General features: G+C 44.9%; 1 protein-coding gene across 1 annotated transcript in view; it reads right to left on the bottom strand.

Annotated features, from left to right (window-relative positions):
- Nucleotides 1–24,981, bottom strand: part of LOC147262382 (copine-8) — a 74,039-nt gene that overhangs the window by 12,178 nt on the left and 36,880 nt on the right. The window contains exons 7-14 of the mRNA XM_086201175.1: nt 18,654–18,717; nt 17,382–17,485; nt 16,650–16,754; nt 12,736–12,777; nt 11,165–11,240; nt 8,321–8,374; nt 8,028–8,089; nt 919–965 (exon numbers count right to left, since the gene is read on the bottom strand). Of these exons, the coding sequence (XP_086057301.1) occupies nt 919–965; nt 8,028–8,089; nt 8,321–8,374; nt 11,165–11,240; nt 12,736–12,777; nt 16,650–16,754; nt 17,382–17,485; nt 18,654–18,717 (554 nt within the window). The remainder of the gene's footprint in view (nt 1–918; nt 966–8,027; nt 8,090–8,320; nt 8,375–11,164; nt 11,241–12,735; nt 12,778–16,649; nt 16,755–17,381; nt 17,486–18,653; nt 18,718–24,981) is intronic.

Raw genomic sequence — 24,981 nt, 5'->3', positions numbered from 1 at the left:
AAACATCAAGGTTTTTCATGAAGTAACCCAATCTTAAGGTGTGATTTTGTATTTCTTCCTGACAGAATCACACACTCCGCATTACTGGTGGGAGAACCTGAGAGTCCGCGGCGTTTTTACATTTTCTGGCTCTGAAAACAGTGAAAATTTGTGTTATTTTTCGAAAGCAATCATGCCTTCCTCCAGGAATTGAGGCAGTGCATTGAGGTGGACTTAAATTAGCAAAACAATTCTGCGGCTGTTTTCTCTGTTTTTAATGATAACCAGCAGGAGTTTAGGAAGCACACATTAGTAATTTCCCGTTCCCTCTGCTCAGTGAGAACAGGAACGGCATCCTCAGATCAAAACATCACACCTTCTACAAACCTTCTCTACAACTGCCACGACCGATAAAATGGGAAACCATCATGTTGATGTTGGGGAAATTTAAATCTGACAAGTTCAATTTGAATGTGTGAAAATTAGCACTATTAAAAGAGCTGCTAGCACTTCTGAATGAGTCTAATAGTTCTGCATGGGCCACTAATGCTTCCATCTATTTAATAAACTGCTGAACTCTAATGGCCACCAGTTGGAAGTGAGATCTCTGTAAGAGCCTGAAAAGATCAAGTACCCTACGATACAATTTTTACACACGCTGCCTGAAAGCTCTCATTTGATTTAATAGGATTTGGCTCTCTGGCGCCGGCGCCTGTCCTGCTCGGGCCGAGCTCAAGGGTAGATGGATCGCACAGTCCTTAATCCCAGCCAGCCATCGGAGCGTGGGGCTGCGCTCAGCCTTCGCTGCCAGGTGTGACGGAGCGGCCCATTAGGAAACCCTTGATTCCTCATCTGCATACATTTGAATAAAAGCTCAAGAGACGCTCACGCAGGTCTGTGTGTGTGTGTGTGTGTGTGTGTCCCCGTGTGTTTACTCACCATTGGAAGCTGTGAAATCAATGGCCACTGTGAAGTTGATCTGGGTCCTTGGAAGACAAAAGCAGAGACATTAATCAACAATCATCCGCCCCCTCGAGCTCACTCTCTCTATTATTATCTCACACACACACACACACACACACACACGCGCACACACACACACACACACACAGATTTTAACGTGCATTTGGAGGAACTTCCATCACAAAATGCTGTGACATGCAGAGATTTCAATCAGAGCTTCGTGTGACTTGGAGCTACGAGGGAAAGTCAACACCCTTCAAGGAAACGTGTTTTCCACTTTTAGCTGTCCTTCACACACTAACATCTGATCAGGATTCCGACGATAAACCCCTGCTGATTAACATGCTTTGATATGACCTAAATGACGAAGGAAACAGTGGGTTCGGCTCTGCGGGAGGAATCTACTTTCACAGACTTTTCTAGTCAAATCTGCAACACGTTTGAACGGAAATCTCATTGGAGAGGAAGAAGACGAAAAGCAGCAAGCGCCAAAACCGTTTTCAACAGAAATTCTACTGTAAGTCGACACACCCTTCCTATCCGTCACTTTAGACGGCTGGAGGGCCACGTTGTCATGCAGGAAAATCAAAAAGAACTGAAATAAATCTGCAGTGGGAAAAAAAAAAAGATCTGTTGCACAAAATTAATCACAACTCGTGTCTACAACAACTGTTGCTGCATCGTCCTTGGACAAGATTCTATATTTATCGATTTATTATGCAACTAATCCACCACAGTCGTCATGAGACGAGCATCTACAGAAACGACCATTTCTGCTTTACACAAACTTTGCGAGGTCAGAGAGAAAAAGATAGAAAAAGAGATGCAAAAGTTTCTATCCATTTATCAGACAGAGGTGAAAGCACATCTCTCTCGTCACATTTTCTGACTTGTTAACCTGCAGGAACAGGATGTTGTTCGGCGCAGCGTCTTCACACTGATCCAGACAAACACACACAGAACCTCCTCACACACATCTCATGTCTTCACACAGGTTAGAACCAGAAGCCAGACACCATGAGAGACAGGAGTCGCTTCCATACAAGATTTCGCAAAGCTCATTTTCAGTTTTTGGAAAGATATTAAAGTCAAGTCAGTAAAATGAGTGGCTACTCATCCTAGAGTGGAATGACCATCTGGTGCTGGCGGACGGGGACGAGCAGAGGGTGACATGCCATTCAGACGCCATCAGTCTTAGTCTGCAGAAAAATTAGGGTCCAGCAGAGAAGTCCTGACATGCTGAGTATGACTGACAATCTTGATCTAAGTTTTGTAATTGCTGTGTTGAGACTCGGAGAAAATAAATGGGGCTGCAAGGCTTTTTTATAGACTGGAAAAATCCCAATCTCAGACCGACACTCAGGGCTGCTGGAACTTTCCTCATAAAAATAAAAGACTGAATGTGGACGTGAGCAGGATGGTGCGATTAGACACGACAGTACCGAAAGCGTTGCTGTTCAAAGTTGAAGTGCGTGAACTTTTTGCCTCCGCCGAGGAATTAACAGCCAGGTGTTAGGTAGCTCCCTCACACAGGGAGTGAACACCTGGACAACAAGAAGCACAGCACTTTAGTGCGACAACACCTGGAATTATGGCAGCAGACCACAGCTTAACATGCTGCTGAGATACAGACGGCCATCAACTGGCTGGAAATGTGATGTACGGGGAGTGTGGTATGCTAACGTTGTGTTAGCTTGACAAGCTCCTTGACCAATGACCATGAAAAATAACCACAAGCTCTTCACACCACATTACACTTCGGGGCGCCACATCTGCTAAAAGTACGATGGACACACAAAATCCCGGGTTTCCTTTTTTAGGAAACTATATTTTAGCTTTAATTAATGTTATATAAGAACTTCAACTTCAATGAGAGAAAGAAGCTTCTTCGTAGCAAGAAAATGTTTTATGATGTTTTCATAAAATCTGATTTGGTTAAGACATAAAAAAACGAAGGAGACAGGAGTCCAACCTCCGTCTTCAGCTGCAACCGTAAGTTTGAGATAAACCAGACTTTCTCATTTTCATACCAGTGTTACCAGCACGAAAAACAAGCTCTTAGGAGAATCCCAGTAAAGTAGCTTTGCTAGGGGACAGTGACCAAGACGATGAGACGGAGCAGAGAGAGAAGATCTGGTCCAGTTTCCACAGGGGGAGAGAACCTCTTTCAATAGAGAGAGAACCTCTTCACCAGGGAGAGAACCTCTTCAACAGAGAGGGAACCTCTTCACCAGAGAGAGAACCTCTTTAAACAGAGAGAACCTCTTTCACCAGAGAGAGAACTTCTTCACCAGAGAGAGAACTTCTTCACCAGAGCGAGAACTTCTTCACCAGAGAGAGAACCTCTTTCACCAGAGAGAGAACCTCTTTCACCAGAGCAAGAACTTCTTCACCAGAGAGAGAACCTCTTCAGCAGGGTTAGAACCATCTTGTGAATTTTGATATCATCTCATTGAATGTGGCAGGGGTTTCTGAGAAATTAAGGAGAATCTATAACAAGCACCGCACCCCTGTGTCTTTTAAACCAGACAACACTCTGAGACAAAGACTGGTTCACCCCAAAGATCCCACCCCTCACAGCCAGAAAAGCAATCTGGTACACGCTGTCAGATGCAGTGAGGCCTGCACGGATCTCTACATAGGGGAAACCAAACAGCCCCTCAACAAGCGCATGGCCCAACATAGAAGAGCCAACTCTGGAGGACAGGACTCAGCGGTTTTCCTCCACCTCAAGGAGGAAAGCCACTCCTTCCAAGACGACCATGTCCAAATCCTCGACAGAGAGGACAGATGGTTTGAAAGAGGAGTTAAAGAAGCCATCCACGTCAGGATAGAGAAACCATCTTTGAACAGAGGAGGTGGACTGCGACATTTCCTTTCTCCTATTTACAACCAAGTCCTTTCAAAGCTTCCCCAAAGAGTTCAGCTGAAAGACCCATGTGGAACGGCTGCTGCCAGCACAGTCCATTAGCATCTGAGTGGTCGGTGAAACTCCCTAACGACCACCCCTGGAACTCCCTGACACCGCACAACGACTGTCGTTTGGGGAGGCCAGGTGAGTCTCGGGAGGGTCGTTTCCACCACAATAGCACTGACCACTCCCACACAGGTTTATAAGCTGGAGTTTCCACACTCTTCACTAGAACTGAAGAAGCCTCTGGGATGAGAGGTGAAACGTCTTCAAGATAAACTTACGTCCAGTTGACCAGATTTTACTTCGCTTCGATCACATTGAAAGGGAAAATGTGGGGGAAACAGGAGGCAGAATTTTTGAGGGGAAGTCTCGCGTCGAGCTGGTAAGAAATTATAAGCATATTTGTGATGTCACCGCCGCCGTCTAAAGCTTCTTCCTCCACAGGTATATTATCAATATCTCTGCCGCGTTGCCATGTCTGCCACGCTCTCTCTCTCTCTCTCTCTCTCTCTCTCTCTCTCTCTCTCACACACACACACACACTTCTGAACCAGATGTATTCACGGATGGAACTTTCGTGCAGGAAGGTCACACGAGGATAGTGACGGTTCCATAACTTCAGGTGGGTGGATTCATTCTCACACGTAAAGGAAGCTTCAATAACAGCGGTTTTCTTTTACGTTCCTGTTGTCTGAGAAGATCTGGGAAACTTTTTAGCTCAGATGATAGCGGTGAGCCCTGCTTCTATCCATTCATCCATCCATCCATCCATTTATCTGTCAGTGCCCATAAATACATTCACTCATGTTAAAATGCTAACTGCACGTTCGGTGTTCACCTCTCTCATGCACTTGTCCTACTGTCCTGAAGGACGACTGTAAATCTTTGCAGCGAGATGTGGAGAGACGCACCCTGAGGTGGGAGCGCGCAGTATTTTTTTTCCTTCTTTTTAGCAGTGTGTGACCCTCGTGAGATGATCTGATGGGACCGTATTCAAAAATCCTCCCACAGGAGCTCCTGATGTCCTCACCGGCTGTCATGAGGCACCTGAAAGTCGTATTCCACTTCAGTAAAAGGGTTCTCATGTTCCGAGCACACGCAGAGATCATGAGCAGGAGGCTATACATTGCGGTTGCTGCAGCGACAGCAGCGTTCCAAAAGTACTTGGTTTCACCTTTTAAACCCAGCTCAAGAAAGTCTTTTTTTTTCTTCGCAACAAAGAGTTGCTGAGAAGACATTTTTCCTTTCTTACGATGACCGATCAGCGTTTTGGGAACATGAGGGAGACTCCTTTGTCTTGACAGGCAGTTCATCTAAAATGTTTTATTTAAGACAAAAAAAAGCATTTAGTCCCCTCTCCTTTTCTATCTAAGAGCCAGGGGGGGGGGGGTGTACAGTATATGCATGAATGCACTGAGTGGCCTAAAAACAGCATCAGAGGTTGTGTGGCGTGACCTCTCCTGATGATATGCAAACAGATGTTGCTGGTTGGACGGCGCCCATCTGGAGGACGCGGCAGCAGAGCTAAACGGCTCCTCTGCATCAGGCTGCAGGAGCGAGCCTGGTAATTTGCGAGGTGTAACCCTCATCTTGGTGGCTTCTGAAGATTTCTCACGCATCTTTGTTCTGCTCCTCTGCCAAATGACAACCTCTCAGAATGATTTCAATACCAGCAGAGTCCCCCCACCCCCCGGCTTCTATTCTGGTTTCAATACTCAATTCACAAACCACAACAAGAGGAAAACCATTTATCTGTCAGCATGAGTGACAGAGCAGCCATCAACGGCACAACTTCAAATGAAAGATATAGCCAACAACTCTTGGTTTTTATCTGCGTGCTCATGTATGGAGGCCCCTTTGTGGGAAACCATGGGCAGAACTGATGCTTTATTAGCGGGCAGGAGAAGAATGGGAGCGCCGATGCTCCGGATTGAGACGGAGTCTCCTCAATTCAGTCGTTTATGCTAATACTGCCAGCAGCTCATGTTCCTAATTAGGTCCAAATGAACAATTAGCTGATTGCATTGAAGCTGCAAAAAGAGCTGCCAATCAGAGGATAAGAGAGCAGTGGGGAGGAAAGAAGAAGGCGCTGAGGAGAGAGGGAAGGAAATGACAAAGTACCTGCATCTAGGGAGGGTGTGTGTGCTCACGTGGGCCGGCACCTACTGTTTTTGTGAGTCAGTGCACGTGTTTGTGCGTCCGAGCACAATCTCACCGGCTGCCCGTTGTAAAATTGGAGTAAGTGCAACGGGACCATTACAGTCCATTTAGGTTTCAAGCAGTGAGACATCAGTCGGCACTTCATTTAGCCACACGGGCGTGTAACAGCACCCAGCACACACTCCCGAAACACAGCCAAAAATACATGCGCACGCACACACACACAAACACACACACACACGTGATTCAGGATCTGAACAGAAACACACACGCAGCCTTGTTGTTCCACTGTTTATCAGATTTACCTCCAACTCACTAGAAATGCGAGAAATGTCTGTCTGTCTGTCTGGCTCAACTCAGGTCTAACTCAGGTCTAACTCAGGTCTAACTCAGGTCTAACTCAGGTCTAACTCAGGTCTACTGCTCCCCGCTTATTTAATTTTCAGTCAAGGTCAAGAGGACTCAGACCGGCCTCAGAGTTCAGGGTCAACCTCGTGGTGCTGTGTTTACAGCCATGCTAACGTGCAGAACGTGACTGCATTGCTATCCAGCAGGATACTCAGTCATGTGATGAATTATATTCATAAGCTTTTACAGTCAATTTGCAGTAAACTGTTGGCCATTTGGTGCTGGGCAAGTTTCTGATGAGTTTTTTTTATGAAAGCACCTGCCTGGGTGCCTTGGAGCTGCAGAAGAAACAATAAAGCTGCTCTAAACTCAGCCACAAATCATGTCATCCGCTGCGAAATCGAAATGTTTGCTGAGTCGATTCAGATGAGTGAAAATCCGATTTTGTTCAATAATATCATCGAGGAGAGATTTACAAATGTTAACTTGACAAATGAAAAAAACAGCCATTAGAGGCAGTTACTCTACTCTACTCAGAGTCTGCTGCTGGGACAGCGTGTGTTCCACATGTTCCGGTTTAGAAAATCCTTCTAAAAATGGAGATTTCTTCTCCATCATGAAGCTTTGCCCTCTGGGCTGTGGGGGCAGCAGAGGCAGCGGCAGGTTAACCTGCTCTTGACCCAAGTCAGCGCACTCTGATTGACAGCAGACACAGCAGGGTGGTGAAAGGCTTCCCCGCGTTCGTCACAACATGCATTGCCTAAAAGCATCCGTGCTGCTGGTTTGAAAACCAATCGGGATGCAGGACATGAGACTCATTTCCAACTCATTTCTGCATCGAAATTCACAGCAAAAAAAAACCAAACAAAACCTTTTCAGTCGTTCCCAGTGAGGAGACGGTCTCACGGCGCCAGGCTCGGCTTCTTCCATAATCCTTTTATAGGCTCAAACAATTTTTGGCCAGTGTTTTTAAATCCATCAGAGATGAGAAACAGCCGGGGTGGAAGCTGCTCATCCGGCCAGAAGCAGAACAATAAAATGATCACAATGGAAACACACTGCAAACTTTCAGCGTTTTTCCAGAGATTTCTTCCTTCTGTGCCCCCTGAGAAGTGGATCTTTACCAACAGCTGAACGGCAGACGGCAGAGCAAAGCCCCCATGCGCGCACACACACACACACACACACAAACACACACACACACATTCCTTTTCTCTCCCTTGACAGTCTCCCCTCTGTGAGTCTAATGAAGGCCGAGTATGTAGGCGAACATTCACGCTATGCCTGGTCGCACACGGTCAACACTCCTCAGCAACTTACACACAGACACACGTACACACGCGCGTGCAGAAACACCACAACGCAAGATTACCAAGACAGACAGGTGCGCACGCACACACACACGCGCGCGCGCACGCACACACACGACCCCGCGCGCTTCACTACAGGTGCTGTCAATCCCTCTCCTCCTTTCACTTGCTTTCTCTCACTTTTCCCTGTAACTCGCTCACACGGAGGGATCATTATTTTTGGCATATTGCAGACACTGAGTCATGACGAGGTTATTACGGAGACAGCGACCGGCACAATCACTTCTCATTAACGGGACGACCACCCCAGCTTCTCCGCGTGGCTTTCATGAACGTGAAGGTGGGTGACCTACCCTCCTTTGATGTAGTCCAGGAAGGTGACTTCAATGTCCACCAGGAAGGACAGCAGCGTGACCTGCAATCACACAATAATCACATCTGAGGCAGGAGAGCATTTCATGAGGTGGCCCTGCAACATCGCTGCAGCCTCCTCTGAGTGAACCTCTCCTCCCCTCCTCCCACTGGCGCGCCGCACTGGCAACAAACGTGCACACGGGTGAAGAGCAACCACACATCAGTCACTGCTTGCGTTGGCTGTTCTAAGGTCAACGACAACGCGGCAGACTGGATGGAAGTGGATCGTTACCGTTCCAGAGTTCAGGTATTTTTTCTTCTTCCCTTTCTTCTTTGGATTTACCACCTGAGAAGGAGAGAGACATGGGTTGTAATTCCATCATCAGTGTGTCGTGCAGAGAACAAGCGGCTTTCCTACGAGGAATCGTGGAGTTTTTGAGTCCTAATCACTTCCTGAACGTTACAAACATCAATTCCCTCTTTTCTCTCGATAGGCAACACGGACGCAAATGCGCAGCGCGTGTGTGGCCTCCTGTTGCGTGACGCAATTACCGCGATTTACAGGCGCGCACACACAGTATCAGCTGATCCCAGTGAATTCAGTTCAGACGAAACAACACTTCTGACCTAAAATGTATCCACTTTTCCATCCTGTTTTTGGTCGCCTACATGTGCTGAAAGTACACACAGACAACATGAGCTTCAGGTTGCGCTGAGTGTGTGTGTGTGTGTGTGTGTGTGTGTGTGTGTGTGTGTGTGTGTGTGGTGATGAGCATGTTAGCATACAGCAGTCTAGTGAATACTACAGCAGTTATGCAGCAACATTAATATTTAGTGACCTCTTTCAGTCTCTGTTGTAGGTCTCCACCAACTCCTGAGGGAAATATCTGCCTCTTCAGCTGCTACATCCTCCACTGTGTTCCTCAGCGAGCGCCGGAGCCCGACAGGCAGCGCCGAGGGAATTTCCTGACTGACAGCGAATGTCTGTTGCAGCTAAAACACAAGCTGACGAAAGCGCTGAGTGCGAACCGTAAAGTTCGGGCCCGTGTCCACCAAAACGCCACACGCTCTTCTGAAGGCGCCCGGCTGGGGAGGTTTGAGAGTGCCCTCAGGGTGTAGCGTTTGGTTGCTATGATACAGAATCTCATGGTTGCGCATGGTTTTTCCTCTACTTGTAAACTGTACAGACTGAGCCAAAGTGGGAAAGAGTTACAACCCATCATTTAGTGGGGGTTCGTGTGAACTTGTGCACGAGTCTTGATGTACAATCGTCTTGTGAAAACACAAGACACAACGTTTTGTCTTGGTGGTATCTGTGCCCCCCCATGTAGGAGTGGAGATGCTCAGAGATGCTGGTGTTCTTCCTGGTTTTGTGTAAAAATGCAGCACTTGTCAACAAATACTGGCCACCAAAAACCGCAAAGTAACATGAACACACTCCTGAGCAACACAGTCATCGCCTGACACACTCACAGCAGCTGCTCCACGACTGTGGCGGTGGGGCTTCATGAATATGGAACAGGACACACACAACGTCTATAAAGCCAAACCGGCTTATTGCTTTTGTTTTTGTCAACAGATTAGCTCCTTTTGTTGCTCACGCTATGGCGCGAGCTCATTAAACCAGGCTCTGATGTGGGGAAACTCCTTTTGAATTCAAAACACTGTACCTGAACTTTCTAAATCCTAATGGTTTAATTAGTGCGACGCCAAGGTTAAAGAGGAGGAGGGAACCTGAACAAGCGTGTGGATTTATGTCTTTCTCCTTGGTTCACACTGCAATAGACGCACACAAGGACACATCTGCCTCTGAGGGTGAGGAGCAGTGATTGAAATGTGGTTGTAAAATAGATTCAAACACACACACACACACACACACACAGCAAGGGCCTTGGTGATGCAGTGCATAAACTGCAAGTTAAGCTAATGATAAACTGGAGACAACAAATTACAGTGAGTATGCAACCCCCCCAACACACACACACACACACACACACACACACACACGCCCGCCCGCGCGCCTTAATGAATGTTCATGTGCACATCAGAGCAGTAAGCCGCTGTTTAAAATGACCGTCCCGGGTGGGCTCTCCTCTCCCCTGGTAGTCTGTTAATCAAGAAGTGTTTCCTCTTCATGGCAGAGCCAGTGATACATGATAACTGTTTGTGTGTGTGAGTGTGTGAGAGAGAGAGAGAGAGAGAGGGAGAGACAGAACGCATGCAGTGGGAAAGTAAAAGAATTTGTTCGGTTTCAAGTTTTCAAAAGTGTGAGATTTCTAAAATTTTGCTGAGTCATGGTTGTGGGTTTGCTCTGCCAGGAAGGTCATGTTTGTCTACCAGCAGGTTCCTGGCACGCGGATGTTTGTGCTCTCAGAGTGGTTTCTCGTTTCCAGCTGTATTACCTCTGATTGGCGTGTTATCCACTTTAACTTCCCTCTGATTATTCTCCACATGACGAGAATGATATGTTGTAATCTCTCATCTTACAAAAACACATGTTTCAGTGTGTTGTGATTTGGTGCATACTGGGAAGAGAAAAAAAAAACCCCACTCAAGGCTACATTGTCCCTAACGTTGCTCCAAATATGAGGAGGATGAAAATGTGAAAACCTTGGAAATACAGCACTTTTTGGACGTGCGCTGAATGCAGACGTACCACGGTGGCATCGTTACGTTTTATTTTACTGAGCGCCAGTGGCTTCAGCTGATACTGAAGGATAAATAGACACCGGTGCATTCGAAAGGTTGTGATCACATGAAGGGAAACAACTGATTTAGAATCTCGCATAAGAACATCCCTTTTCTTTAAACTTTTCTTTTATCAAAACCTGTATCGAGCCTGAAAATCCAGCATCTTTTGGGCGCCAGTGAATCCTAAAACGCGCCCACCTTGGTCACATGATCTTACAATACGGGCGGCAGCTCCCTTGTTTTCTGAAATGAAAACCATGCAAGTCCAGAAGCGGGCGGAGCTCAGCTCATGGGACTCCTGATAAAATACGACACAACTGACGCGGCGGCAGAAAACCGTCAGAAAAAGTGTTTTCGTGTCGCTCTCGTTCAACTTTCACGGAGACGGTGTTAACAGCGATTTCTTTGGAATGTAAACCTCCAACCAACACCAACACAGGCTCACCTCGTAGACATTGAACTGGCTCTGTCCTCTGGATAATTCTCTGTAGCTGGTGCTGAACTCGCCGATGAAGTCGTGACTGTGAACAGAGACCAGAAGAAAGCCTTGAAGAAGCTGCGTCGTCCAACAACTCATCCGCGGCGTCCTGCGTTGTGAGTTTCTAAACTGAACCGCTCGCGACAAGAGTTGATAAGTTGTCGCACAAAAGACGAGGACGTTACTTTTGGTGAGTTTGAAAGCATCACAAACATAAAATGAGGACATTTTCATGTACACGGAATGAAAACAAAAAAAAGAAGAAACTTCGCAGCTGAATTCCACCAAACAGCTTGTTAAAAACAATCAGCACCCACACTTCCATTGAAAAATTTTACACCCAAATGTCACTGTGCTCCCTCTAAGAGATAAAGAGTTGTGCAGAAGAATGGAGAAATAACTCCCTGCGAAAACTGCAGCTTGACAAAATGTCACTTAGGAAAATCCTCCTTTCTTTCTGTCTGTCTGTCATCCAGCCAGAACCCAGAAGCATCTTTAGGCCGTCAGCGCGCGACACCGCCTTCCTTACCTACTGGAAACACAGACTTGGATTCGATTAGCAGTCCACAGAAAGCTAACAGCTAAGGTGACTGAAATGACTCGCCGGTAGTTAAAACGAAACACACCACTATTTCGTCACACACACTCAAGTCAGCAAACTATCCTTAATTTTGCTGCTTGGCACTGTAGGTGTCCCTGCTAGCGCTAAATGCTAACAGACGCTCACATCTCTACAAAAAAACTCTTGGGTTTTCCTGTAAATTTAACCAGATGAGAGGACCCAACTGGAGCTGATACACTCTTGCCTGATATACTCCAAATATGTACTATGACATCATCAACAGGAGTTCCTCACGTTGCTTTACTCACGTAACTTTAACTTTACTCACCTTCTTTGTGGACAGCATTTTACACATGAACCAATGATGCTAGTCTCAATTTATCAGCTCAGGTATCTGTGCTCTTAATAAAAGAAAGTCCAGTTGGTGCGTCACTTGAAGCAGTAAAAGTTTAACTAAAAATATCTTGCTAACCAAGCACTGTGGCCCCCCAGCAAGAAGGTTGTGGGTGGAGCCCCGGCAGGAGCACGGGGTCTTTCTGGGTGAGTCTCCATGTTCTCCCTGTTCCTGTGTGGGTTCTCTCTGGTACTCCAGCTTCCTCCACAGTCCAAAGACATCAAGAGGGACCAGGTTAATCCAGACTCTAAATTGACGGTAGGCGTGGCTGGGAGAGACAATGGTTGTCTGTCTCTATGTGTTGGCCCTGCCATGGACTGCTGACCTGTCCAGGGGGAAGGCTGCTGGGATAGGCTCCACCCCCACCACCCTCAACAGGAGAAGAGGGAGAAGATGGAGGGATGGATGGATCTTGCTAACCAGCTATAACTCAATCTGACCATAACTTAACATGCACACTTCTGTCGTTATCTAACCTGCAGTCAGCCTGTAAGATGAGAGGAGATGCCATCGATCCACCGTGTGTGAAGAGTTTCTACAAAGTTTGTTTTACAGGAATAATAAACGACGAAGAAGAAGTACCTGCCATCTCGGTCCCAGTCGTACACCTCCACCTTGATGGTTCTGCGGGGAGAAACACAGGATTTTCTTGAGTCATACTTCTACTGGGGACAGATCTTTCTTCCGACATGCAACATGCAGCACCATTAAACACGCTGGCTGTTTAGGATAATGAAGACAGTTTTTTTCCTGGTATATAAAGCCCTTTCATCTCCACTTATAAAACCTACTCATAAAACACTTTATCAGAAAAATGCTAATGTGTTTTGTTGGAGCCGTTTCCATCTGCAGCTTATCTTTATTCCGACACACAGCCTGTCTGTCACTATATTAGCCTCTGGTAATACGCTCTCCACATCTCCAAATACATCTATGTCTGCACCCCATTATAGCCCACAAGGAAATGGAGAAAAAATCCTCTCCCAGCAGTCTGCATGAGATACGCTGTGCTATCACTCTATTTACCAGCATCTTCAACAGGAGGGTCATTTCTCTCTGACAAAAACAGGGGAGCGATACAGAGAGCACGAGGAGGGAGAGACGCGGGGATAACAGAGCAGAGAGAGAATTAAACGGAGCAGAAGGCACCGGGATGAAGAGAGAAAGGCATAAAACAAGGGAATAACTGATGGTCAGAGTTCTAAAAACGGACAAAGACAGAAGACAGGAGGTGGAAACAGCAGAACTCGTCTCCCTCAGTTGTTTGTGTTCGTATAGTTGGAATCGGGGGGCACAACACAATTATTTTGAAGTTGATAATAATTCTCTGCCATGCTGTTTTGAACTTGCTAAACTAAAATTAACGGTGTCTGATGTAAGCGTTTCCCATCCTCCTCATCTTTCAGCATGAGAAGCTGAAACACAACCATCATTAGAGGCCCCAGGACAGCGCGGGCAGCCGGATACACACCATTAGGAGGAGGGAGGGAATAAAGTTAGGGAGTGGGCTGAGAGAGACCAGACCGGCCGCCGGGGATGGATGTGTGCTGGTTTCCACAACAGAAACCAGTGCAGAGTGACACATTTGGTGATGGGTGTGTGTCTTATCAAGTCAGTGTGACGGTGCATCTCAGCAGGAGTGTTCAGTTTAATAGCCACGCTTCGTTTGCGCGTGTATCCGTTTACACAATAACATGTACAATGTCGGGACTTGCCTCCTTTTTTTTTTGGAGGTGAAGGGTAAGTTTATCATTACACTGTTGGCTTCTTCAAATGTTTACATAAGGTTTGGGGCAAAGCTCAGTCTCCAGGGATGAATGAGAATCAATGTGATGTCGTCAGGAGTGAGGGAAACACAGGTAGGTTTGTGTGTGAGAGAGGCTCCTCCAGTAAGACACAGTTCTCCTTTGTTTGCCAGCTTGCCTTCTTATCTCTCCTCACAGGCCACTGAGGGATGGACTGAACACACAGAGTCTGAGTGTGTGTGTGCGTGTACTCAACACACCGATAAGAAATGGTGTGATTCGACTCCTCTAATAAGCTTATAGGACCCAAATGCTGCTGTCAGCTAGCTTAGCTAAGTTAAACCCTATTGTCTGCTCCTTGCTGCATTTGCCATTGATACACACACACCTCTGATGTCACACACTCTCTCATTAGTTCTCAAAGTTTGATTCATCAGATCCTCATTTTGCATGATTATGTGCAAGAGTTGCAAAAACAATAAGACGCTGGAGATGGAAAGCAAGCATGGACAGCGGCTGCAGACCAGCCCCGGGTCGGCACCATGGTCAGCGGCTGCAGACCAGCCCCGGGTCGGCACCATGGTCAGCGGCTGCAGACCAGCCCCGGGTCGGCACCATGGTCAGCAGTTGGACCCTGAGCGTACAGCTCCATGCTGCCTCATTCCTCTCGCTACGACCCAAAGGCAGACGTGCTTGAACAGAGCAGGAGGCTTGCTCGAGTCCCATCCCAGCCGGCTCCCTGTGTCACTGACTTGCTAACACACACAAAAGCAATCTGAGAACAGTTTCTGCTTTTGCAAGAAAAACAGCAGGCGGAATCAACAACCTCCATTTCAGAACTAACCCAAAGTCTTGATTAGAACGGGGACGTGAAGTCTTGACATTTGCGGCGGCTGAAACCGTCTTTCATTAGGATGTGATTAAAACGGCCTGCTGCTGTCTCTCCGTTACAGGGTGATTTTACACATCTTCCACTTGTCTCACGATGTGTAGGTGCAGGGTTTGTTGGCTGCCATTTTCACCGGCATCCGAGCAACTGCCTGGCACTCAGACATCCAGAATAACTTGATTAATACTCTGATTAACCCTCATTCTCCGAAGAACTGAAACAGGAATAACGTCACGGCTGAAGTATTCTGATTGAATTACATCCTTCCAGTATTACTCACATTACTGAAGTGTTTTGTACTCTATAAACCTTATAAAATCCTGGCGTTTCTGCAGTATTTTTTCATGTCATGGCAAATTGAATGAATGCATGAGTCAGAAAAATAAAATGAAACAAAGCAGACATGACAGCTGCCTTTCACATCAACATGACATTTACCTTTATTGAAATGTTACAATTTGAGTTTAACTCAAGAAAACAAGACTGAAGCCAAAGTGGGATGACTGCAGTCAAAACACCGTCCCCAACTGTTTCCCATTTTTTTGGCGGAGCAGACACATTAAACACATCAGACCCCCCCGCCTCCAGTCAATTACATTTATTTTTCCAGATTACTTCGCCTTAACGCAGCTTCATGTCCCGTTTTTGAGATTCCTAATGACCTGAGGAGCAGCAACAAAATCAGGAACTACTGAAACAAATCCTAGTCGGTGATACTGAAGGAATCTTTGTTCCCCTGGTCTGACGAGAATACCAGTCAGTAGATACCAAAAGAACTTCACCGTCTCCCCCTGCCGTCATCCACCAGGTACAAGCAGCAGCTGCTGATATGAATCATGACCACTTGGATGTTTATGGCTCAGTAAAATCAAACTGCGTGTTGTTTCTTCTCTTACAAAGTAATGAATGCAGTTCTTAGTGCCAAATCCAGCCACCCCTTACCTCCAAATGTGCTAATATTTCAACTTAGCATCTAAAAAGTGGATGATGCTTTATCTATTCACAGTTTCTTTGCAACGCTGCCTGGAGTTCTTATTGAGGATGACATTTTAAACACACTTGATGGATCTGCAGACAAGGTACGAATCAAAAGGCTTGTTTTTCTGTTCTTTTTTCAACATCGCTGATATCTGTGGTTGTTCATGGTTCAAACGTCATCTGATGGATGAGGCCAGATCAAACGCAAATGGATTTTATCACTCGACACTAATCAACGCCCCTGCGGCATCTCGTGGTTTTCCAATAAATGCTGCGATGCAAACCTTTTAAGTAGGCCAGATCAAGCTCACTGATATTACTGGGATCTAAAAAGCCTGAAGAGGCCAGGACATCCAGCACATCGGCAATCTTGTCTGTGTCACGTTGTGTGGAAGTTGCTTCGTCAGATACTGAGAATAACTCTCCGGCATATTACGTTTCTGTAACATCTCCTACTAAAAGGAATCGGATGCCTGAGAAAAAGCCTCCCCATTAATCACTTGGAGGGAGCAAAGTTAAAGCCCCGCTATCCCACCTTTTTGGAAGATAAAAACCCATTATCCTACATCAAATGGCTTGAAGTACCCTGCTTTATTGTGGGGATCAAAACAGCCTGAAGAAAGAAGTAGATGGATTATGAAGTGATATTAGTGAAAATGACTAGTAATGAGCTTTTGGCAACATAAGGAAGCTACCAGAGCTGAACAAAGCCAAAGTGGCCATTACCCGACAATTGTGTTCATTTCAACAAACATTAGCAAACAGAGGAAGAAGAAAGAAGAGCCGAGGGCGTAAGTAAGTGTGCGGAAGACTTCCTGCTGATGTTGTACCCTGGCGAATTTGCTCTCTTGTTGTAAGACCTCGCCCGGCGCCTGGGCACGTACCTGTCGTAATCACCGTTGCAAAGAGCGCGAACAGGGATCTTAAAGGCTTGCCACACCGGGTTCAGCGTGTTCTTCACCACCTCTGTCTTGTGGCAGATAGTAAACCTGCCGAGAGAGACAAGGAGCCGTGGTGAGGAAAGGACAGATTTGTGAAGTGAAGGGGATATAAAGGAAAATGAGTACGTACTTGAGAAAACACACTCACTTTCTGGGGCTGTGAAAGATAGGCTAATACCCTGGTACGCGTGCACGCGCACACACACACACGCCACACACACAGACACACACACACACACACAGCAGCGAGGTAATATTATCACTCCAAAGGCTAGCAGGTGGACTTGGTATCTTCTGCCCCCAGAACATCAGGTCTTATCTGACTTTACACACACGGCAGGATGGGAAACACACCACAGCGAGCTTGATCGAATATCACACACACACACACACACACAAAATCTAAGTGATGTGAACATACCAGGATAGTGCACTTACACAGTGCCTCCTGCTTTCACACAAATGAACAAATCTGTGCCCCCTGCATGCATCTCGCTCTCTCTCTCTCTCGCTCTCTCTCTCTCTCTCACACACACACACACTTAAACAGGCAGTGGGTCTTTTGATCTGAAGGAAATCAATGAAACCAATTTCCTTTGGATGCAGGGGAAGATTAGACCGAACATGAAAGCGGAGAAGGAATGATGATGGAAGAAATGTGAAGGAAGGACTCACGTGCCGTCCTCATTGCTCCGGTAGAAGACCAGGAAGGGGTCGGACTTGCCAAAGAAATCCTTTTTGTCCAACTTGTTCCCGCAGAATTGCATCATTACGGATTCCTTAAGCAGAGAGACAGAAAAAGCCAATGAAATGATAGGTTTTCAGTCAGCCTGAGCTCGGTAACAAGACTGCTGCTGGTCCCTGAGGCTAAACAAGGGGGAACTCATCCACTCAACGAGCCTAATGAACGTCCACTTACAGCAAGAAGTCCACTTACGTGAAATATACACTCTAAATTCAGTGTTATTAAGGCTGCTGCTTTATGTCTGTGTCTTTCTACAATGTCACAATACCAGCAGATACAACGACAGAATATGTTTTTACAGGAAAACTCCAAACCTATTTCTTAACTTTAGCTTTTGCAGTAGTGGCTACTTCCTCAGAGCTGGAAAATGTATATTTTTACAGGGAAAGTATCTCCATACCTGTATTTTTTCCCAGCTCTACTTCGCTATTTCTCTCTACTGCACTTCTTCTGATGTACTCTACAATTTCATTCTGCATTTTACTCTTTTAATGTTCTTAATCTGCATTTTATACTAATTCTCGCCTTGCGATATGAATTATGGGTTTATTTCATTTTCAAAATTCTCTTTTAACACGTTTAAAGTGTTCTTTTATTTTCTTGTAAAGTACCTTGAGCTGCAATTTGTTTGAAAGGTTCTGTACTAATAAAGTTTATTATTATTTTTATTATTGTGTTACTGATAGTATTGTGACTATATATTTATTATCCCTATAATTGTTATAATTATTATTATTATTATAAAAATGGTCAAAGCCAACAATTTCATTTCTAGGGGTCAAAACATTTCCCTCTACGTACTTCTGCTGATGAAGTGTTAACTTGATATGTTATTATTTTTACCAAACCAAATTCAAAGTTTGTCGAGTTGCAGTCTCACATTTTTACCTTAAAGCATTAGCTTGGTAGCGTAAGCCAATTATCATTGTAAAATATTGTAGTTAGATCGCCAATATTAAAATAATGCAACTAAAATGACTAAAAATGTTATGCAATTGAACAAAAACTACAAAACCACACATGATCCTAGTCCTTTGAATGAAGAAGTGACACAAAATGAAAAACCTTATTTTAGATGCAACACAATGCCAAAACTGAAAAGAGGAGACGACATGTGGAGAGAAAAGAGAGAGACGCCGAGAAAAAGACGAGTAAAAGACGAGCAGACAGGAAGTCCAACAGCTCAAGCTTGGGACACTCACTCTGCAGTTGTTCAGCTCCTCGGCTTTCACAATAATGGTCCCACATTTCTTCCCTGAAATACCTCTGTGGACAAAATACAACGCACACGCAGTTAAGAAACCAATGTTTACTCAACAGTTGCTCTAAAATGTTTGAGGACATGCAGAATGATTCCATTTCTCCCACAGGAGAAAAACCCCTGACGTTGGTCAAAAATGAAGGCTTGGTGTCAGCATGGATGTCATTCTGTTCAGGATGGCAATACTACTCCTACTACTACTACTACTACTCCTACTACTACTACTACCACCACTACGTCATGTCTGTTACTGATACCACAACCCTTTCTTTCTGCCCCCACCACACGGTTGAGGCAGGGACTCCTCTACTAGCCTATTAGCTCAGTAGCTTGGATCAGGAAGTTGTGCCGCGTTTCCACAGTGCGGCGTAGAAGCGCTGACACCCAGTATGTAACATCCCGCCAATGAAATGCCAACGTGTACCACATCAAGGGTTCAATTTTGAGGAATGATGACATCATATAACATTCATAGAGGGCTAGTAGTACATACTGTAGTGTACAAGTATTTTTTTTTACGCACGAGTATTGAACCAGTGCCAACAAAGTATCTGAATCCTTGCAGCAATCCAGAATTAGTCCCCACCTGCACACATCCACAGAAGAAAAAATGTTCTTTCCCCCCCAAAAATTATTTTTTACAATTGTTAACATACTGCCGTCTGTGTGTGTGTGTGTGTGTGTGTGTGTGTGTCTGTGTGTGTGTGTGTGTCTACATGCACCACACCAAGCAGAGAAGTTTCACACTGCCGAGTAAAGGACGACACAAAAATAACCCAACACAGTATCAAGGCGGTGATTATTAATTTCCTCCAGTCAGCAGTCGCCTGATTAACCAAAGTAGCTTCACCCTCTTTCATTTGCAGGGTAGTCAGTTGCAGTTCTGGTTTACCCGCTGTGTTTTTGTGGCGCTCAAATGTGAAAGAACATTACAACTGTCAAATAAGAGTGAAGTCTTGTTCCGACTCCAGTGGAAACAAACCTCCCTGGAAAGTTTTACTACATCACACCACCTCGAAAGATCTCCAGGACACAAAAGCAGCTCTGTTGTTAGCACAGTTCGTCCGTTGATGTGCGCAGGGGTGTGTTTCACTTCGCCGCAGCTGTGGTAAATGAGGAAATACTGTAAGCGATGCATGTGTGAGCAGCCGTGGACCTGTAAGCTCTTTTTCTGGAGTAAACACGGCAATGTTGAAGGTGAAATGAACGACAGACGCACAAGCACGCTGGTGCTGCCGACTAACTCTTCTGTCTGAAACTGGAAACTCCGACTTCTTCAGGAGGAGAAAGCGCTGTTTGGCCGCTGACCGCTCACTGTTTCTTACACCTTCAAAACTCCCAAAACAGACATGAGCACACTTCTTTTATCAAATGGCTTTCAAGAGTCAACGTATTAAAAATACATTTCTGAAACTGATAAAAAAAAAAAAAAATCGAATAAAAGCTAAAATTCAAGAAGTAAATCTCATCTTTAAAATGCAACATTACATTGTTATATTTAGGCACTGGGGCATGACCTCACTATTTGGTAGCTTGTTTGTATGGTGCTACTGCACTAACACACTTGTACCGCTCACTCACACACACAGTGCAATAGCAGACATATTCCAGCAGTCATGACACCCCCCCCCACTGCTGCTAAGTCACATTCAAACATTCAACTGGCAAATACAGGAAGGCTTTTATTGTGACAAGGCTGCAGGAAGCACAATGTCACCTTACCAGCGGCAGCTAATTGGTTATCAAAATGTCTCCCCAAGACAAAACGGAGCAATATCAGCTTTTCTTTGAAAACGTTCTTCAGTTCTAAGCACTGGACAAGGACCAGTTCCTCTCTCAGCCATTCACGGCGACAACACAATCACTATTTATCCTGCAGCATCACCACTTTCATGCTCACAAGATCTCCACCCATAAACATGCACATATACAAACACGCAAGTATGAATTTCTAGATACGGTGTTGCTGTTTTCCTGTGCGGTCTTGGATTTCATTTTCTTCAATCTTCGATCTCATAGCAACAGTGTATCGTCTCTCGTTCCATTCCGCAGACTGGAATGAGAAGCCTCCCGCGTGTAGGAGGAAGAGCAAGGCGATGTAATTTGAGTTAACTTTTGAGAGGTCCAGCAATCTGACAAAGGGGCCTGTCGTCTGATGAGATCCCCTTTGAGAGACCCAGCTGGCAGAAATCGACTCAGGCAGTCATTTAAACAGCCTAGAATTGGGGTCAAAGACCTCTGCCTGAATGTAATTCTAGTCTTCTTTTACTTCAACACAAGAAAGTGGAAGCAAAGTGCTTCTGATACAGCGGACTTGATGATGTGAAATAGATCCTGGAAACAAGGCTTTGCATTGGAGAGCTGCCGGGGCTTTTTCTTTCTTTCTTCTTACAACAAACCCATCACCCTTCTGTCAGAAGTCTTTACACGGGGAGGGGAAAAAAAGCAAAAATTGCACTGTTCTCATGGGCTTAGTTCCTCTCGTTTTAAACACGTGGAGGTGGCGTTTCAGATTTTCCCGTCAGGTGTGTAAAGTGTCCGTCAGAACAGAGCAGATTGAATAGAGGAAACGAAAGTGATGCTTCTGCGACTGAAAAGACAGAAAACGGTCTGTGATTTCTTGCAGGCTGCAGCACACGACTGAGAGCAGCACCAAACTCCTGGACCAAACTGGATGGCGTAGCCGATATCTTAGCCTCTTAAAACAGCAGCTCAGGTTTTGTTGCTGTCTGATATCCAATACCAGGAAATCACGATGGAAGTGAACATCCAACATGCGAATTGCATGTCTTCAACATTCAGTACGCGTTTTCAATCGAATTTCTTTTTTTCCTTAGATATTTGATAATGAAATGACTTGAAAGCGTGGTTGTGAAAATGAAGACTGAAGTCCCGCCGTGTAATCTGCTGGACACACGAAGCTGGTCCACACATTCGTTGTGTTTCCAGGGAGATTTCACATGGTTTCATCCCAACCCTTCTATCAGCACTGTCACTTATGGTTTGGAGGAAGCTAATAGCTAGAAGTCAGAGCAGTCAAAGAACCCATCTGCTCTGCGTCCTCCAGTACCGTGTCTCAGAACTAGCAGAGTTAGCAGCACTAGCCTAGCCAGTACAGGACAGTAGGAAGTTCCTCTACTGTTGGACTGATGACGTTTTGGTGTACTTGTCACAACTATCACATCCACGGAGAGGAGCAGCCGGTGACACAGGGCACAGAGAGTCAGCTGCATCTCAGAGAGGCTGCTGGCTATCAAACCGAGGGAGGACAGTGCTCTGGATGAGGACAAAACACACAGCAGTGAGTGCTGTCTTTGTTTAGAGATGCTGGGCAAAGTGGTTGATTTTGTGCGTGTTTTTAATTAAGAAAAAGTACTTCGAAATGCTTTTTATCTCGAATTTGATTTCTTTCACGAAAACAAAAAGAGCTCATCTGCCTTTTGAGAGGCAGTTAAATTGCGTTTGACATTTTGAGTTTATGATGCGTGACACTGAAAAAGCACTCCAAAGTTGAAAGCCCTTCAGGAACATCTCTCCTGCTCTATGTGTGTGTGTGTGTGTGTGTGTGTGTGTGTGTGTGTGTGTGTGTGTGCGCGCGCGTGTGTGTGTGTGTGTGAGTGAGGAAACACTGTGAATCCTCTAATCAAGCCAGATGGATTCGCAATCAGTGTCTGGCGAGAGACAGGTAATTAAGTCTGGGCCACTTCTGGGCTGCAGTGTAACACCCGTGCATGAACGAGTACACAGACACACACGCATGGACTCACAGACACACACGCATGGACTCACAGACACACACGCATGGACTCACAGACACACATGCATGGACTCACAGACACACACGCATGGACTCACAGACACACACACATGGACTCACAGACACACACGCATGGACTCACAGACACACACACAAACCCATACGGAAAAGAAATACAAAAACCTTACAAAATTATTCAATGCCTGTGTGTTAAATATTTATATTTATATGTGTAAGGCTTATATGATTTACTCATGAAAGTGGCCACTTTTGCATTCTTTTCTTACAACATACTTATAAAAATTAAATATGTTTTATGAAACTTTATATATGTTACATTTAAAAAAGTTAATTAAAAGATATGCTGTCCTTATATAGTCCATATATGTTATTTAGTAACTACCTACATATTTTTACTATGTCACAGCACTAAAATTACATCCATTGCATATGTATGTTTTGTATAATAATTGTAATTAAAATAAAAGAATTTTTTCCATTGCATAGATGTTTTCTATAAGAATACTATATGTCCTCAAATGTAAAATATCCTAATCATCTAAAATAATTACACAACTTTGATGCAAAAAATATACATTACTTATATTATTTCTGGGTGCCACATATATGAAATTCAAAGGAACACCATACTATTTGTATAGGATTCTTATTAGCCTATGTACAATAATTTCCATATAAAAATTTACTTCATTTGGCTCAGGATCAACAGAATTGTAGTGCGGAAAAACTGAATAAGTCGGCATACGTTGGTCAAGAGGGACTCATAATACCATATTTTTGTAGGGATTTTTGTCAGGAATGCAGTGGTGTGTTTATAAAAGCTGTGGGATGGATGGTGTAGACGTGGCAAGCATTTGTTTGACAGTATCTCGATCTCCCCATAGACTTCCATTGTAAGGTGAAACGTGTCTCCCCCACTTTGACGGCTTATAAAATCCAAACCGAGCGATTCGTATAAAATTCTTTAGCAACTTTTAGTCAGCACAGTTGGGAGAGTAATGTGTGAAAGTTTGGAAGTGATGCCATTAACGGCCTAGGAGGAGATCGATTTTGTTCGGGGAGTAAAAAAAGTCCTTTTTTGGACAGTTTTGTCCAAATTGTGGACAGTCAGTTGTAGATAGGTGAGAGGTCAGGGTGTATGAATTGTTCGTCTTGATGAGACGAGTCCAACGGTGTTGGTCCCATGTTTGTGGGACTTTCGTGGGAGGAGTTATAGTGCTTCTAATTATAAAAAATTATCTTGTAGTTGTGTGGCTCCCTAGGTGGCGCTATAGACTTTTGTGGTGTTTTTATTTTTGATTAGTGAATGTTTAGCCAGACCGGACAATTGTGCCGAATTTCAGCGAATTTCATGAATGTTCAGGGGGTGAAATTAGATGATGTGCGTTATGCTCATAATGCTCATATTGCACGCGCTCATTGACAGCAAGAACAGTCCAGGACCAGGTTTTGAATGGGTGTGGATGCGAAAACCGGCTCCAGGCCGTCTGGCCCAGTTGCCTCATGGGTTTAGGGGGGGCCTGGGACACTGGTTAGTGTGTGTTTGTCGTGTTTTTAGTGCTGCTAATGCGTTGATCTGCCGAGCAAACATAATAGGGTCTTCGCCTGAAGTGCCTTCAGGCTCAGGCCCTAACAATATATGTAGGGTAGAGCAGATACCTACTAGGAATATTGTATGTGAAATAACGGTCATATATAGTACTTGTAAGTATGCAAATTGTATATCTTTCATATAACAACCTTTTGTGTGGATCTTGAATTTGCTTTAACTGTCATGCAAAATTACTTACAAGTTTCATACACGTGATACAGTTATTTTGTAAAATCCTACAATGTCTTTTCCATATGGGCAGACACACCCTGCAAACATGTCATCACAGCATCAATGGTGAGAGGATGCCTAAATGAGGTATCAACTGTTATTATATCCATGACTACCTGCCATGTCTTGGAATGAACACACACACACACACACACACACACACACACACACACACACACACACACACACACCCTATAAGGAACCTCATCACCATGTTTCTCTCAGTGAAGAGACAATAACACCAAATCCATATGACGTCAGAAGAACTCTGTCCTCCCTTTGTGAAAACTTACAATCAGGCCTGTATTCATAGCTATCAGCCTGTGTGTGTGTGTGTGTGTGTGTGTGTGTGTGTGTGTGTGTGTGTTGTAGCACGTCTCAATTGTTGTCCAGGTTGGCTCTTCTTACTTTGCCTCCTGTACCCACAGAAATAAGGCAGGTGTTGTTATTAGGAACAAAAGAATCAGAAATCAAGCGAGAGTGTGAAGGCGCGAGCTGGGAAACAGAAACAGAAGGAAGAGGAGGAGAAAAAAGCGAAGATGCAAATTTGTTGCAAAATGTCTTCCCCAAACCTGAGTGCTCTTATGCAAATTCGACCATATGATAAGTCGTGCACTTCAGAAGTTCAAAGTCAAAAAGAGCTCACACATTATCAACTTTTTGTTGCTG

This window comes from Aulostomus chinensis, chromosome 4 (assembly GCF_037954235.1).
Source record: "Aulostomus chinensis isolate RoL2024-O1b breed Wild chromosome 4, RoL_Achi_v1.0, whole genome shotgun sequence".
NCBI lineage: Eukaryota > Metazoa > Chordata > Actinopteri > Syngnathiformes > Aulostomidae > Aulostomus > Aulostomus chinensis.
Note: the sequence above shows the minus strand (reverse complement) of the source record. Positions and strands in the feature narration are given on the sequence as shown.